The sequence below is a fragment of the Annulohypoxylon truncatum genome (genome assembly GCF_022578515.1).
Source record: "Annulohypoxylon truncatum strain CBS 140777 unplaced genomic scaffold F4807scaffold_3, whole genome shotgun sequence".
In the NCBI taxonomy this organism is placed as follows: domain Eukaryota; kingdom Fungi; phylum Ascomycota; class Sordariomycetes; order Xylariales; family Hypoxylaceae; genus Annulohypoxylon; species Annulohypoxylon truncatum.
Window position 1 is genome coordinate 482,449 of NW_025953789.1, and position 16,349 is coordinate 498,797.

At 43.5% G+C, this 16,349-nt stretch overlaps 6 protein-coding genes across 6 annotated transcripts; 5 read left to right on the top strand and 1 right to left on the bottom strand.

Annotated features, from left to right (window-relative positions):
• Nucleotides 1-188: 188 nt before the first annotated feature.
• On the top strand, nt 189-1,378 carry F4807DRAFT_456276 (uncharacterized protein; the record flags this gene model as incomplete). Its single annotated transcript, XM_048000857.1, has 3 exons — nt 189-371; nt 429-804; nt 870-1,378. 3 exons carry the CDS (start codon nt 189-191, stop codon nt 1,376-1,378), a joined length of 1,068 nt encoding a protein of 355 aa, XP_047858249.1.
• Nucleotides 1,379-3,868: 2,490 nt separating this feature from the next.
• Nucleotides 3,869-4,782, top strand: F4807DRAFT_456277 (Ca2+ regulator and membrane fusion protein Fig1-domain-containing protein; the record flags this gene model as incomplete). The annotated part of the gene is made up of 4 exons (XM_048000858.1): nt 3,869-3,896; nt 3,950-4,009; nt 4,097-4,171; nt 4,226-4,782. 4 exons carry the CDS (start codon nt 3,869-3,871, stop codon nt 4,780-4,782), a joined length of 720 nt encoding a protein of 239 aa, XP_047858250.1.
• A 2,085-nt stretch (nt 4,783-6,867) lies between these two features.
• F4807DRAFT_469584 (uncharacterized protein) lies at nt 6,868-7,778 on the top strand (the record flags this gene model as incomplete). The annotated part of the gene is made up of 1 exon (XM_048002722.1): nt 6,868-7,778. The coding sequence occupies exon 1, from the start codon at nt 6,918-6,920 to the stop codon at nt 7,776-7,778; it is 861 nt and encodes a 286-aa protein (XP_047858251.1). The 5' UTR covers nt 6,868-6,917.
• A 1,172-nt stretch (nt 7,779-8,950) lies between these two features.
• Nucleotides 8,951-11,127, top strand: F4807DRAFT_408841 (general substrate transporter). The gene is made up of 4 exons (XM_047996481.1): nt 8,951-9,168; nt 9,241-9,794; nt 9,858-10,188; nt 10,262-11,127. Exons 1-4 carry the CDS (start codon nt 9,039-9,041, stop codon nt 10,954-10,956), a joined length of 1,710 nt encoding a protein of 569 aa, XP_047858252.1. The 5' UTR covers nt 8,951-9,038; the 3' UTR covers nt 10,957-11,127.
• A 464-nt stretch (nt 11,128-11,591) lies between these two features.
• On the bottom strand, nt 11,592-13,537 carry F4807DRAFT_198217 (short chain dehydrogenase). The gene is made up of 4 exons (XM_047993778.1): nt 12,567-13,537; nt 12,331-12,408; nt 11,946-12,269; nt 11,592-11,884 (listed from the first exon to the last, which is right to left on the bottom strand). The coding sequence occupies exons 1-4, from the start codon at nt 12,809-12,811 to the stop codon at nt 11,662-11,664; spliced, it is 870 nt and encodes a 289-aa protein (XP_047858253.1). The 5' UTR covers nt 12,812-13,537; the 3' UTR covers nt 11,592-11,661.
• F4807DRAFT_469590 (Transketolase, thiamine diphosphate binding domain-containing protein) lies at nt 13,219-16,336 on the top strand. Its single transcript, XM_048002723.1, has 3 exons — nt 13,219-14,218; nt 14,280-15,430; nt 15,487-16,336. Exons 1-3 carry the CDS (start codon nt 13,924-13,926, stop codon nt 16,186-16,188), a joined length of 2,148 nt encoding a protein of 715 aa, XP_047858254.1. The 5' UTR covers nt 13,219-13,923; the 3' UTR covers nt 16,189-16,336.
• The last annotated feature ends 13 nt before the right edge of the window (nt 16,337-16,349 follow it).

Here is a 16,349-nt window from a genome sequence, read left to right on the forward strand (position 1 = left end):
GGGCGGGCATCTTGTCAAATTCGCGTAACCGGGAACTGGCACTTCTAGTGCAGGGGCGTTGGTTGGTGGCGACAGGCTTACTGTCTCACCCACTGTCTTCTCAATGCTTGACAGCCTCACTCATCACCAAGTTCATTCCCCTCTCCCCCCTCCCCCCTTTTCCTCCGTCTTTATTGAGAACCACCAATATGCCATCGACGAGCCCATCTTCGCCTGTGAACCCCAACGATCGAGGCCGTGGACCGGCGATTCTTGGGGTAGCGTGGGCTTTGACCATAGTCTGTTTGATTTTCACTGGCGTTCGAATTTATATTCGTCGTCGAGCACCATCCGTTCTCGGCTGGGATGATTGGCTCATCGTCGTCGCAGCTGTATGTGTGTTTACATGCAGCGTCGGGTTCTGTTAACTAATAGCCACTCACCAACAGCTTATCCAAATCGTTCATACGGGGTTCGTCACGGAAGCGTGCCACTGGGGCGCCGGGATGCACGACGCCGACCTTACGCCAACCCAAGAAATTAACATCCTGAAGTGGTTCTGGATATCTACCACCCCTGCGCTGTTGGTATCCATTATATCGAGGATATCAGCAGCGATCTTGCTGATTCGCATCTTCGGAAAGAAAATATGGTTCAAATGGTATTTGATTATCTGCACCGCTCTCCAGATTCTTAGCGGCATCATAGCCATCATATTCATTTGGATTCAACAAGCGCCAATCGAATCCGTTTGGAATCCGATGATCAAACCAACCCACAAGAGACCGGCTCATCTTAACGATTATTCTGCTTACCTAGCCCAAGGTGAATTAAATCCTTTTGATTTCACCCTTTTTTTTGGCAGCGGAAGTTGACAGTGGTACCAACAGCGCTCTTTGCATTTGCCGACTTGTCTTATGTCATCCTTCCTGTTTGGATCATATGGCGGCTGAACATGTCGCTAAGGACGAAAGTCGGACTTGGCATCATCCTCGGTCTATCGTGCATCAGTTTTGTCGGCTCGGTTATGAAAGCAGTGACCAGTTCGGAGGCAAAAACCGAATACGCCTCCAGCTTGGTTATCCTCTGGTCAGCACTCGAACAAACTCTAGTCATCATCATCAGCTGCGTTCCGGCTATCCGCCACGTAGTGCTCGCTGAAATTCCGCTTGTCAAGTTGATCAGCGCATCGATTGTTCGTATGATCAGCCGGGATAGTTCTAGGAAAAGTTCAGCGCTATCATTACCACACTCGGCCCACTCGCAGTATCAGGATCTAGAAGCTTCTGGTGGCAAACTGCCTCTACAGAGCCTCTCTGTTTCGGAGGACACAGTCGCACATAAAGCTACGCACGAGGGAGGAGGCAAGATGGGCATAGAGATGAAGAATTTCACTTAATGGAACGAATAGTCCACTATTGGGAAGAGAGAGGAAGCTAGGTCAAAAATGTCAAAATGACTGAGCCGGATTGGGACAAGTATCACTTCAATATATCCGCCTAAGACGCTGCTAGAGATAAAAGTTTCGAGAACACCTATTTCTTTCACTTGAAGCAACTTAGCGCCACGAATGATAAAATCTAGTGGATGTTCCTTAAGTCAAACCACCTTATTACGCTCCACCCATATCCGCCCTACTAGCTAAAACACAACGTAATTGCGTTAAAATAAATAAACCTTTTCTTATAAATCTTGCGCCCTTATTATAAACTTAAAAATTTTTTTTTATTTTTTTATTTTATAATTTTTTAATTTTTTAAAATGTTTATTTTTAATATTTAATTATATTATATTTAAATAATAAATAACGTTTTAAAAAAAAGTTTATTTTATAAAATATTAAAAATTTATTTTATTAAATAAATTTATTTATTTTATTAATTAATAAACGTATATATTTAAAAATAATATAATTAAAAATATTAAAAAAATTTTTATATATAAACAATTAATTAATTTAATAAATTATTTTATTAAATTATTTTAATAATTTTTTTTAATATAATAATTTCGAATTATAATATTAAAATTAATTTTTTAAAATAATTTATAAATTAAATTAAAAAAAAATTAATATTTTTATTTTTTAACCCGGTATTTTAATATAATATTATTTAAAGTTTATATAATTAATTATTAAAAAATTAATAATATTTATATTAAAAATATTAATATTTTTTTTAATAAATTAAAAGTTTTAAAAATAATTTTTATATTTTTTTATTATTTATATAATATAAATAAAATAAAAATTATAAAAAACATTAAAAATAATAAAATAATAATAAAAAATATTTTTAAAAAATTTTTAATTTTATAAAACTTTAAAAATTATATTTAAATAATAATATTTAAATGTTTTAATAATAATAATTATATATTAAATTTATTTTTTATATTTATAAATTAATTTATTTAATAATAATAATTTTTTAATATAAAAAATAAAAAATTTAAAAATTAATAATTTATTACGTTAAATAATAATTAAATTAATAATAAAATTATATTTAAATAATTTATAAATTTTTTTATATTAATTATTTAATTTAAAAATTTTAATTAATAATAATTATTTATATTTCATAATTATATTAATTATTATTTTTTTAAATTTTTATATATTTATTATATTAATAAAATTTAATATATTTTTTATCCGGTATATATATTTTATATGTTTTAAATAATTAATATAAATATATATTTATTTTTAAAATAAAAATATCGTTATAAATTTATTATAATTTATATATTATATTATAATAATATTTTTAATAAATAAAAATTTTTAACCGTTTATTTAATAATTAAAAAATAATATATAATTAAATATAATATTTTAATTAATTAATAAATAATTAAAATTTTTTTTTATAATAAAATAAAAATTTTTAATAATTTTTAAATATTAAATCCCGGCGTAATATATTTATAAAACTTTTTTCGTAATAAAAATTTTTTTTTATTTAATTTTAATAAAATAATTAATTAAATAATTTTAAAAACGTTTTTTATTATTTAAAAATTAAAAAAATTAAACGAGGATTTTATTAAAATAAATTTATTTTTTAATAAATTTATCGCCTGGTTTTTATTTAAAAAATTAATTAAAATATTTAATATATTAATAATTAAATTAATTATTATAAAAGTTTAAACCGATTTATTTAAAATAAAAATTAAATAAATACGGTTTATAAAACGTAAAAAAATATATTTAAAATTAAATGAAAATTTTATTAATATTAAAAATATAATAAATAAAAAACGTTAATTATAAATTAAATTAAAAAAAATAAAAATAAATTTAAATAATTATAAATTAAATAAAAAATATGTAAATTAATTAAAAATTAAATTTATAAAAAATTATATTATTATTAAAGTTATTTAATTTAAAGTTAATTAAGTAAGTTTTCGTTAAATATTATAACTTTAAAGTAAGTATATTATTAAAATTATCATCAAAAATAAGAGTGGGGCGGACCTGGGTGGAACGTGGTGGGGTGGTTTAACTTATGTTAAACACTTTATTAACAAACATCCCGAGCGGTTCATTGTGAATTATGATTAAGCAAGGTCGGCAGCCTTATAGAACTACAAATTGGAGGAAGTCTTTATTCTAAGTAAGCTGCAGTTTATGGGTTTCACTTTAACTATTTTCTTATATTAACGGCGAAGTCCTGAAAATGAATGAGATGATCGGTTCTTGAAAAGGTGGTTATACAATCATAATAGCACAGAACAGATTTATAGATCATTATATAAATGAGGTTTCATCCATGTTATTCGTGATTTAGTTTTTAATAATCTCACATTGAAATGAATTCCAAGGACTAAGAACGCCTATCGACGAGAACTCAGTTGAGAATACGATACATTCAAAATGATTGGCCATATTAGTCAAGCTTTCAGTATGTTTGCGAAGTTCTTACCTGAGTACCTAGGATTTATCTAACTGTGTTAGAAAACGTCGACTTAAGATTCGTTGCGTATACTCTAATGGCGATCCTGTTGGCTTTTTATGGTAGGTGGTGTACGAAATCCACTGATAACCTCGCTTTATTGACACGGCAAGCCCTGGTCTTGACAGGTTGCTTATCTACTTCTCCAGTGGTCCCGGAACTTTTTCTGCTCAAATTACAAGCTAAAGGGCTGGAAGGGGTTGAGGTTAGAGTTGGATATTATGGTAAAAAAATCATTGCTGCTCTACTGCATATCGATGGCTAACTGGGGTTTATAGGGATGTGTGTAACCAAAGGAAAAAACGATGGCCTGACTTGCTTCGCAACATTTGCAAGAACGCCAGATACGCTCGACGGCATGTTTCTATCCGATTCAGGAGAAGTGGCTCAAGGAAATACCGCGAAAGTGCTTTTACTACAGGCCAATGTTATTCAGAACAAGATATTTTGCCCTCTTCTAGCCGTATCTGGTGGTTTATTTCTACTCAGTGTCATTTATATGCTGTTCCTCAAACGATACATTAAAGGCGATAATCAAAATGCATCAAAGAAGAAAGAGCGGTTCAAGTCCGGAATGCAATTCTTCAGGCAATATGCATTTGGTTTTGCAGTGGCAGCGGCATTCTCTACCACCCAAGCTACAGGCGCGTTGAAATATGCAACGACTACAATGGCCACCTCCGAATCAAGCATTATCTTCACCGGCGGAAAAGCTGTTCAAGGAATGCAGTGGACAATACTAGCTCTACTGTGCTTAGTTCATCTGGCGGTCTCGGCCATGTTCGACGGCGACGGCTGTGCAACTAAAGGGGATAATAGGCGTGGTGGAATATAAGGAGGAATAGGCAGAGGCTTTCCTCCCCTACGTGATCGAAGAGGAGGCGTACCACCACCTGTGTTCTAATTCACTTCAGTTTTCTTCAAGTTCGTAATAGGGAATTGGGGGTGGGGTTGGTGATACTTAGGACTTACATCTTGGAGTTGTGTATTGGACTACATACCTAGTATGGGAGGGATTACGGTCTTCAATGTGTTCCAGTTAACTGACTTATGTATTTCAACGGATGTATTTGTATAGCATCTGTAGTTTTCAAAATTTAAGTATTGCAAGTGAAGTGAAGTTATAATTGCCTGCCCAACTCAGATAATTGTAGCTAGTACAGAAATAGCTTTGCTATATCTTGTTATATCATATAATCCTTCGAAATCCTCCGGAATAGTTACAATGCTTTAAGAAAGTCAATATTTCACTAAATGAGTCGGCCAAGATCGATGTTGGACTTATAAGACGAGTCTAGCGTTTGGGATGTCATTACTCAGGCTTGGGCTATATAAGACGACAATTGATATATAATTATATGTTGGAGTAAGCAGTTGAGATATCAGATTTACCGATAACATGGTTTCTTCTTACTAGCAAAACCCAATAGGCACCTACATCTGGATATGAATATTTAATACCTGATTCTAATTATAGCATCCTATTCACGATATAGGTAGTTCCTTGTTGATGTTGGTCCGATATATCAACAACTCCTAGTAGGAATACATCATATTTAGCTCCTCTACAGTCTTGTCTCACCCTTGGATGTCTAGTCCAACTTCTACCATATAAACCTTTTGAAGCCTTTATTGCCAAGCTTTTCTGCTAATCTTTATTCGCTAACAAGTTCTTTGTTTTACAGTTTAATAGCCTTTCTGCTATGTCTATCGACAAACTTGTAAATAATACACTGAAGGCTTTATGCACAATCTGACTGTCTATAAACCATGGATCAATGCTATCCTTTTATAAATTACAAAGAAAGAAACGTCATAATCGTCGTAATCTTTCAAAATATTGAAAACATTGCTACATGTACTCTAAAACCGCCATTCACATAAAGTTTTAGTTTGGTAAGATACATTCAGTTCGATCTTTCTTTACACATTATGGCTCCAATTTTCAATTTTGAAGATATCTCATACTCAACCAAAAGTTTATGTTGGTTAAGTTCTTTTGCCTGCTCAAAACTAGCAGTGAGAGATAATTCAACGCGCTCGTCGTTTGCTTGGCCCCCTGAAGGGAATAGTCTTGCTCCTTGGATAGCAATATTCGTTTGCGTACCCGCTGGCTTGGTCCTTCTATTATGGGCGATCTGGGAATGTTGCCAACGGAGAAAGCAATCTGAGTAAGTGCAAATTAATGGGATAGTTGGCATAGCAAGACTGACAAGAAGTAGCTACGTGAAGAATATAAGCAGTAGACTGATGCTTAGGTCGTTAGTTACGATGGCGTACGAATAGATTGAAAACGAAATAATAGTTTGTTACTCTTAAGTGATCTAATTGTTTGACGCATGGCTCGGATGTCGCGAGGACACCCATTGTACGAAGTCGATGAGATGATTGATTTGATCTTCGTATGGAATCCACATACAGATATGCTGGGAGAAGTAAGATATCCCTCTATTGACTCCATACCAGACTGTTGGTGACGTGTCCCTGAACTTCGTTTCAATATACCGATCATCAAAGGAAAGGAAAGCAAGATCAACGCGTCGGTATGTTATGTAGATGATCAAGTGGTAATTAACGTTCCATAGATCAGCCCTTCATACTTAGAATCAATTCCTTGCTGTGACTTTAGTGCTTTGCGGCTATCCCTAGAATGTTGATCATCCCAACCCTCCACGCAGGTGTTGTGAGACATAGTGCAGAATCGTGAGTCAACCCAATCTGAATTTCGCAAGTTAAGGGACGGCAGGCATGCAATGACTTAAACTTCCCCTTTCTCGCGTAATGGCTTCCCTTGAGCCATCCGGATACAAAAGCCCTCGAACTCGTCCCTGAGAAGTGAGTTGACATTCGCCCAGCATCACCAATCAAGCTTCTAGTCACTCCTTTACAGTCACTCATTAAGTTTTACATTATCACCAACACCTCTTTCTTCCCAACTCTTTTTATCAACAACCCCCAATCACAGTCAAAATGCAGCAACGCCAACTCCTCGCTCTTATCTCCCTGCTTGCCGCAGCGGCTAACACTGCTCCCGTCGGCACCCCACCAGCCGTCAGCGCTCTCGGCCCCGTGGCCAGCGACATGATCGAGAATACCGCGCGCAACCTCTTGCCTCGTGCCGGCCCCGAAGCCGTCGCCGGCGGCGTAATCGAGGGCCAGCGTGGTGCTGAGCACTCCGCCGAAGCAGAGCAAGAGGCGCAGAGACACGGGCAGCACGCCGAGGGCGCCGAGCAAGGCGCCGCAGGCGGCAGCCAGCACGCAGCGGAGGAAAGCCAGGGCGCCGCCCTCGAGGCCCAGCACAAGGCGAAGCAAGGACAGGAGGCCAGCAATGAGGGCGACCACTCGTACGAGCAGGGCCAGGCGGCGCAGAGCCAAGGCCAGCACGCGGCCGAGGAGGACCACCGGTACAACGAGCACGGCAGCGGGGGCAAGAACGCGGGCAGTTTCGGAGCGAACCGTGGAGCCTCCAAGGAGGGCATTGCGTACAACAACAAGGATGGGGCTAAGAGCGGCGACAGGTTCGCCCACGACAAATCCGACGGCTTCCACGCTGCGGCTGAAGGTTCCAAGGAGGCTTCCGAAGGGTCCGAGGCCAAGGGCCAGGGCCACAGGATGGCTCAGGAGTCTTCCAAAGCGTCGGAGCAGGATTCCAAATCTGCCATCGAAGGGTCCCAGGGCAAGCAGGAAGGCTCCATGGGTGGCGCCGAGGGATCGAGGGCCGGTCGAGAGGGCTCCATGGATGAGTCCGAGGCTTCTAGGGCTAAGGACCAGGGTGCTGCAGGAGAGCAGGGCTTCGGTGCTTTCTTCAAGGGTCTAGGTCTGGGAAACTAGATGTAAGGCTCCTCAATACCCAATATTCCTATCTCGTGCTATAGCTAACCTCCTTTCCATAGAATAGGAAATCGCAATTGCCTCATAGTGCGCTATTAAGCAGATTGGCACCAAGTTAGCACGCTATATGAGACATAGGTAGTATGGGATGACAGATTGAAATCATGTAAGAGTTGCATAGCCGTGGCAAAGACGGGAAGTTACGGGTTGTTTAGGTAGTGTTCTGCTTTATCTCGGTCATGTTCCAGTTTTTTATGTATTAATACCTAACGAATTGATTGTTTCATCGTCACTATACCAGCTGATGACAACATGTATGGACCTGTGATCATGTTGTTCACTCTCAGAATACGTGTGGTGGTACTAGCATCTCCTTCCCTCCATGGATCCGGAAATTCGAGTAATATCTCTATACAACAGCGTTTATAGATCACAATTTCATGATAAACAATATCAGTAACCAAGCAATTAATATAAGTATATATACCTAATTCAAGTCCATCTCTTGTATATCTACGCATTCATTCGGTCTGCAGCTATCAATATAATACTCTAGCCGGTCTATGGTAAAGGACCAGAACGCCTCTTTGACAACCCCTGAACAATTATATCTTCAAATCAGGAACCCCTACGACCGAGAATTGCCTCGTCTGGGCCTCGGTGACTTGTAACCAATTGGTTTGTAGTAGTGTTCTCGTCATGGGATACCCAGTCAAGTAATCTTGGCGACGATAACTTTACGTAGTGTTGGATATTGCGGAAACTATTATACAACAACTTCGATAATATAAAGATAAATTAGAATATCCTGTTTACGGGCTGATAATAACGCATTATCCTTATTGCGTAATAGTGTCGAGATCAGCTCCTTTTTCGAAACTTACCCCGAATCTCTACCAACCAAAGTTCCGCCGAAATCCTTGCTAGACTCATGTGGACCTACCCCCTAGATCTCGGAATTGCTGCCCGAGGGTCAAGTCGCTCGGGACACGTGCGCCGCGTCGTAATTATACGAGGCATCTTGGAAGATGACGATGGGCCCACAGGGACCTCGTCGGTGACGTCCTAGGGCCCATGATAGCCTCGTATGGGCGTATATATATTTGGACGTTACCCCAGATTATTAGCACCTTCCCCGCACTCTTCTTCTCCGCATCCTCCAGTTTGGCGCTCTACTATCGAAGTTCTAAAGGAAAGTAGAGATTTTATTTTTCTTGGCGCCATAGCAGTAGTCCTACGTGGAACCCAACCACATCTAAGATGTCTGCGGATTCCGATATGGAGGCCAAGGTGGCCAACCCACAGGCCGACTCGCAACATGTCGAGTCTACTAAAGCTGTTCAAAGCGAGAGGCCTGTCTGGGAGGAGAGAGAAACGTATGGCAAAGCAGGTATGGCAACTATTCACATTTCTTGGCTGTGATGTTCGGTTTATTCGCGTGTGTTGCTAACATCATGAATAGGATTCCTCGGCATCTTTACCAACAAATATGTCACCCTGTGTGCAGCCTTTGCCACCATTGGTGGCGCCTTATTCGGTTACGATCAAGGTGTCATCTCTCTTACGCTTGTTATGGACCAATTTATCGAGAAGTTTCCCGAAGTCAGCGCCGACGCTGCCGGTGGTGGTTTCAAGAAGGGCCTTCTCACTGCGATGATTGAGCTTGGTGCCTTTCTAGGCGCTATGAACCAAGGTTGGATTGCTGATAAGTTATCGCGTAAATGGTCTATCTTGGTGGCAGTTGTCATCTTTATCATCGGTTCCACCATCCAAACGGCTTCAATGAACTATAGCATGCTCGTCGGTGGCCGCTTCGTGGGCGGAATCGGCATTGGTATGTTGGCTATGGTCGCGCCGCTCTACATTTCTGAGATCGCGCCTCCCGAGATTCGTGGCACGTTGCTTGTGCTTCAGGAGCTTTCCATTGTCACAGCTATTGTTGCTGCTTTCTACACGACCTATGGAACTAGATACATCCCCAGCGAGTGGTCTTGGCGACTTCCGTTCCTGATCCAGGTGAGTTACGCTTCGCTTACTTTAACTTGGCGCCTTTTTTGTTGATGGGGCCTCGCTTTGCAGATGATCCCCGCCTTCTTCCTGGGTGCCGGTGTCCCATTTCTCCCTTACTCTCCCCGATGGCTCGCATCGAAGGGCCGTAACGAGGAGTCTCTCCAAGTACTCTGCAAGCTTCGAGGAGTCCCAGCCACCGATGAACGTGTTCTACGAGAATGGTTCGAAATCCGATCCGAGGTCCTGTATTGCAAAGAGCGTAGCCAGGAAACCCACCCCAAATTACACGATGGTAGCCTGCTAAACCGCTTCAAACTACACATCGTCGACTACACCGACTGCTTCCGCCCGGGTGCCTGGAAGAGGACCCACGTCGGCATTGGGCTTATGTTCTTCCAACGTGAGTAGATCCATAAAATCCATCCTCTCACTTTATAGTAGTCGTTCATCATTACTTACGATTTTTGAAACAGAATTCGGCGGTGTAAATGCACTCATCTACTATTCCCCAACCCTTTTCGGCACGATGGGACTCGACACCCAAATGCAAATCGATATGTCCGGTGTTCTCAACATTTGCCAAATGATTGCTTGCTTCTGGTCGCTTTGGGGTATGGATAGGTTCGGTCGACGAGCACTGCTGTTAGGTGGCGCAACCTGTATGGTCATCGCCCATCTCATCATCGCTGTATTGGTCGGCAAGTACCAGACGAGTTGGGCAACTCACAAGACTGAGGGCTGGGTCTCAGTGGCCATGCTTCTTTTCTTCATGTTGACATACGGTGCTACATGGGGTCCTATCCCTTGGGCTATGCCTGCTGAGATCTTCCCTTCGTCTTTGCGATCAAAGGGAGTGGCCTTCTCTACGATGTCGAACTGGCTCAACAACTTCGTTATTGGTCTCATCACACCTCCTTTGGTACAGAATACCGGCTTCGGAACTTACATCTTCTTCTGCGTCTTCTGCCTGCTCGCCTTTGTCTGGGTTTACTTCGTGGTCCCCGAAACAAATGGTCGCACTCTCGAACAGATGGATCACGTCTTCCACGACAACACTGGTTCAGTGGAAGCGGCCCGCCGTGCTCGTATCGAGACAGAGCTTGCAAGCTCGGTTTGGGTTGATGGTATCCCCGGAAACGGTATGGCCAACTCAACGGGTCACGTATAGTCACGATGGGGAGCGAGTGTATGAACGGATGGGAGGGGCTGGCCTTGTTTCCGTCCAAGGTATCTTAACTAGCGCGATTCAATAGCTAGTGATTAGAAGGTAGAAATACTACTTGTAGATTAGACACACTATATCAAACGTCTCAATAAATAGAAGGTACATGGTTTTAAACAACCTTGTTTGTCTTGTGCTACATGTAGTTTGTAACAGCAATGATCTGGATCATAAAATGGGTGCTCCCGGTCGATCGGAGTCGATCTTTTGTGGACATTTGAGTCCGATCCCTGGTTGGCTGCCGACTGGCGCCAGTCAAAGAGACGAGCGAAATGCTCACTCCTCTGGAATCCTCCCAGTCCTCCGTACCTAGTAAGCGCAGAATTGATACCTGGTCAAATATGGGCAATGGAGTTCATCGACCAAGCTATATGAAATGCGTGTTTCATTCTTCCATGCTCATGTGCTAGCTGAGAATTTCGCTTCGTAGATTTCTTCTTGATGATAAATCGTTGTTATCTAATTTTCAAAGGGTTCCAAGCAGCCATCGTCTTTGGTGACATGACGTGAGCTAGGACGAGTTCGATCTAGGTAACCCTATCGCAAAAGTCAAGTTCACGAGTGTCAAGCGAAGATAAAGATATTAATCATGTGTTCAAAAATGGTATATTCTATATTTGAGTGTTCACTGCACTATGTAATTTCTATGCCCTAGCGTTCACTAGGGTCTTGTAACCTGCCGGCGTGAATACCGCCCGTAATCAGAATGTCGTCTGATGTGTGGTAGGCGCTGGCCTCCGATAGGAGATAAACCACTGGGACCTTCAGGTCGGCACGGTCGCCCATGCGCCTCATGGGCGGCTCATTATTCATAATGTCTCCCAGCCACGGGAAGCGGGTGCACTGATCTATCGTCATGTCTGTGACCATGTATCTGTTTTCGGATATCTTATCAGAGATTTGTTCCATGTACGCGGTGGACTAGAATCACTTACCCAGGCGAGATGCTGTTCACGCGGATGCCCTTGGATGCTAACTCCACACCTAGTGCCTTGGCCAACGCTACCACGGCACCCTTGCTAGAGCAGTAGTCGCTGGTGTTCTGGCCCTTGCTGGCTACGTGGGCAGCGATGGAAGCAATGAAGACGATGGACCCTCCTCGGGGGTTGAAGTCGGTCGGCTCTTGCTTTGCCATCTGAATTGCTGCCAACTGCGCTGCATAGTACGTCCCCAGCGTATTGATGTTGAAGGACCGAGCAACAGACTCGGGCTTGCGTTCCAAAAACGACTCGTCTACGCAGATACCTGCTGCGGTAACCCTGTAGTTGTGTAAGCACAGATGCTACCTTAGTTGGTAGTTGGTAGGCACTTTGAACTTACAAGCCGTCGATACGTCCAAAGTCTTGGACCACCTTATCAAAGACCCCCTTGAGTTGCTCATAGTTCGTCACGTCGGCCCTGTTTAGCGAGTCCATCTGTCAGCCGATAATGCCCTAATATGGAAAGGGTCAAGATGAAAATGTCCCATTCCCCACCCCTAGCGGCTCTCTTGGCACGTACTTCAGGGGGGAAGGGGGCTAACTTGCACCCTAGCCATTCACGTTCTTCAGACTTACTTGTAAAGCTCCACCTTAACACCATACTCTTTTTGGATCTTGTAGAAGTGGTCGTGGGGTTTGTCAAGGAGATCAAGCACCGCCACATTGCCACCAACCTCTGCGACGGCAAGGGCAAAGGCTAAGCCCAAGCCACGAGCACCACCAGTGATGACTATCGTACGTCCCTTCAGCGAGAGCAGGTCCTGCACTGAGTGGCGCAAGTAGTTGTCGGGGTCTATGGGTTTACGCGCTGGAGTGGCCATCTTCTCGGTTGGTTCGGGTGGCGAAGCTTGGGGGTAGAAGAAACAGGTTTATGTAGGTTGGTCGTGGAAAACAATCATGGGCAGACCGAAGATGGTGAACAGGAAGCCCTACTAATAATGAAAAGTCCATGACCGTAAAACCCTCGTGCACTGGGTCTGGACATTCGGGCTCACGGCCGGCCATGATGGGACACACACCGTTAACGGCGGCGGGGTCACGAGGATTACTACTTCACGCTGTGGGCGAGCTAGCCTAGGCACATCCTCCGGTCGCGACGCGGATTGATTTCCAGCCGCTAATGAGACATCGTCCATCGCCCACCCTCATTACCCCGTACTAGCTAACCTATTTGGGAACCCCCTGGGGCTCCGGGTTCCAAGACCCGCTACGCCCCCATCTCCATCCCACACATGAGAATGTACTGTGTGAGGCTCCAGAAGTGGAGCAAATGAAGACAGTTGCCTCCAAGGTTCTCTGTCGTAGTCACCTGGAATACAATCACATAATCTAGACTCGCGTCCTTTTCCTTAGGTATCTTCTAGGAGCCAAAAAAACCCCTTCTTTACCCTCACTCGAAGCCCTCTTGTATTTATCATCGAGCGAAGAACTTTTCATAAATAGTACTTCTTTTTAGCAATTTATTGCACTTTATTACCTTAATTGAGGGATGAGTTTTTCCTCGATCTGGGAATAAGTACATGGCGACGGGAATAGGGGTGGGTAGCGGATTTCCCAGTCCGATGACTGCTGACCAATAGGAATTTGCATTTAGACCAATTAGGAAATTAGATCGTCAATCCCAGGTGGTACATCCTAGGTCACGGAATTAATGGCCGCTTTCTGGAAGCTGGAATGGAATTTCCAACGCGCCTCTAATGAAACGTGCCTTGCGGGATGACGAACTGCCTTGCGATGATCGGTGTCTTTCTGTCTATACATGAGACTAGATTCTGGGATATCGGAATAGACTGCAATTTTTACGAAACTATCATCATCGCTGCGAGCATGCTCGCCCCGTAATATAATAGAACATCTCTGCAGATAAAAATCGCCATGTAGTTTGTATGTTCCTAAAATCTTAGTAAAGATCATATGCCTAAGAAAGATCAAAATGCCTTCAACAGACCCCTCTCCCGCTTCTCATTCCCTTACGAATGGCGATACTAAGGGTCTTAAAGTTAGCAATGCTCAAATCAAAGGCTGGAGAGAGCAGCTCAACGACGACGATTACGCCGTGCTTGCATTGCGCAACCTAATATTCGACATATGTCATCAGAATAGTGGCGGCCATGGCGGTTCAGCCATTGGCATGGCCGCCATTGGTGTTGCACTTTACAAGTACGTGATGCGCTACAACCCCTCAAATCCAGACTGGTTCGACCGCGATCGGTTTGTTCTCTCGAACGGTAAGTAGAGGCTTTCTCGTAAGTCGTAAGTTACGCATGATCTGACCGTCCTTGTTCACAGGCCATGCCGCCATGTTCCTATACGCCTTAAATCATCTGACCGGCTTCGACAACTGGACGATGGACGAGATCAAAGGTTATGGCAGTGCCAAGACGGACGGTTATAAGACAATATGCCATGCGCATCCCGAGATCGAGGTCCCCGGCGTAGAAGTTACGACAGGACCTTTAGGCCAAGGGATTGCGAATGCTGTCGGTCTTGCCATCGCTTCTAAGAACCTCGCCGCACGCTATAACCGCCCCGGGCATGATATCGTCAAGTCGCGGATTTACGCCATGTGCGGAGACGGTTGCCTTATGGAGGGCGTCGCTTTGGAAGCCATTTCGTTAGCTGGTAGCTTACAACTCGACAACTTGGTGGTCCTCTATGATAATAACCAGGTTACCTGTGATGGTCCACTCGACTGGATCAACACGGAAGACGTCAATGCTAAGATGAGAGCGAGCAATTGGCACGTGCTTGAGGTTGCGGATGGGAACTACGACGTACAAGCTATAGTCTCGGCCCTTAACTACGCAAAGGTACTCAAAGGCAAGCCCGTGTTCATCAATATCCGCACCGTCATCGGTCTAGGAACATCAGTTGCCGGCACGTACAAGGCGCACCATGGCGTCTTCGACAAGGAGAGTGTTGAGATCTCTAAGCGGCTCGCGGGACAAGATCCGTCTGTGACGCACGTCGTTCCTCCGAATTCCCTAGCATACTTCAGAGAGCGGAAATTCCACGGAGAGTCACTCGAAAAATCGTGGAATACTCTCCTAACCGAATATGCATCTGACTATCCTGACCTGGCTGCGTCCTTAACCAAGGCTAGAAAGGGAGATAATGGAACGGAATGGCTCGATATATTGAAGGGGATCGACAGCACGCAGTTCCAAGGGAAGGCCACCCGTGATGCAAACGGTGTCTTGATCGACAAGATCTGGAAAGCACACCCAGCGCTATGCGGAGGCGGCGCAGATTTGGTGAACTCCAACAAGGTGTCTTACTCCCCTGAAGACGTATTCCACCCAACGGTCGGCTATGCGGGTCGTTACATTCGATACGGTATCCGAGAACACGCGATGGCGGCGATCTCAAACGGTATCGCCGCCTATAACCCGGGCACCTTCTTGCCCATTACCGCCACATTTTTACTCTTCTACATATATGTAAGACTTGCACTCCGTCTTTCGTTCTTCATCTGCTGACATCATTGACTTGCCAGGCCGCACCGGGTGTCCGAATGGGCGCTTTGAGCCATCTACCTGTGATTCACTTCGCGACGCACGACTCCTTCGCAGAAGGCCAGAACGGACCGACACACCAGCCTGTCGAAGTAGACTCGCTCTATCGCGCCATGCCAAACTTGACGTACATCAGACCCGCCGATGGCGAAGAAGTCATTGGCGCGTGGATATTGGCCATGTCTAAGCGTGACGGACCCACACTATTGTCTCTCGGCCGAGACCCTGTCGGACACGTGCCCTCAACGAACCGCTATAATGTTGCCAAGGGCGCCTACGTGGTAGTCGACGTACCTGACCACAAGCTCACGCTAGCTAGCGCTGGCACGAACCTGCACTACGCGGTCGCGGCGGCCGAGTCGTTCACCAAATCTGGCATTCCTACCCGCGTGGTCAGCGCGCCTAGCTTCGAGCACTTCGACAAGCAAGACGCGGAATACCGCAACAGCGTTTTCCCTCTAGATGGAACCCCCATCGTTAGCGTGGAAGAATACGTAGCCACGACGTGGGCGCGATACGTGACGGCAAGTGCCGGCATGACGACGTATGGATACTCGGCATCCAACGCGAGCAACTATGACCGCTTTGGCCTAGATGCCAAGGGCATTGAGAGGAGGGTGCGGAAGTATCTCGAGGATCTAAATGGCGCCAACGCTAGACAAGCGGGCTGGCGGCAAATTTAGGGAGTTTCACTCGGACTCGGCTCTATTTACTGTAATTAATTAGAAGTAGGTAAAAATTCATGGGAACATTATGTAATTCAAGTTCGTCGTTTTGATTTCTGTGATTGCAAGGCACTACGTGAGAAGATTCGCATGGTGATTGGTGTTGTATTTCTTGAGTT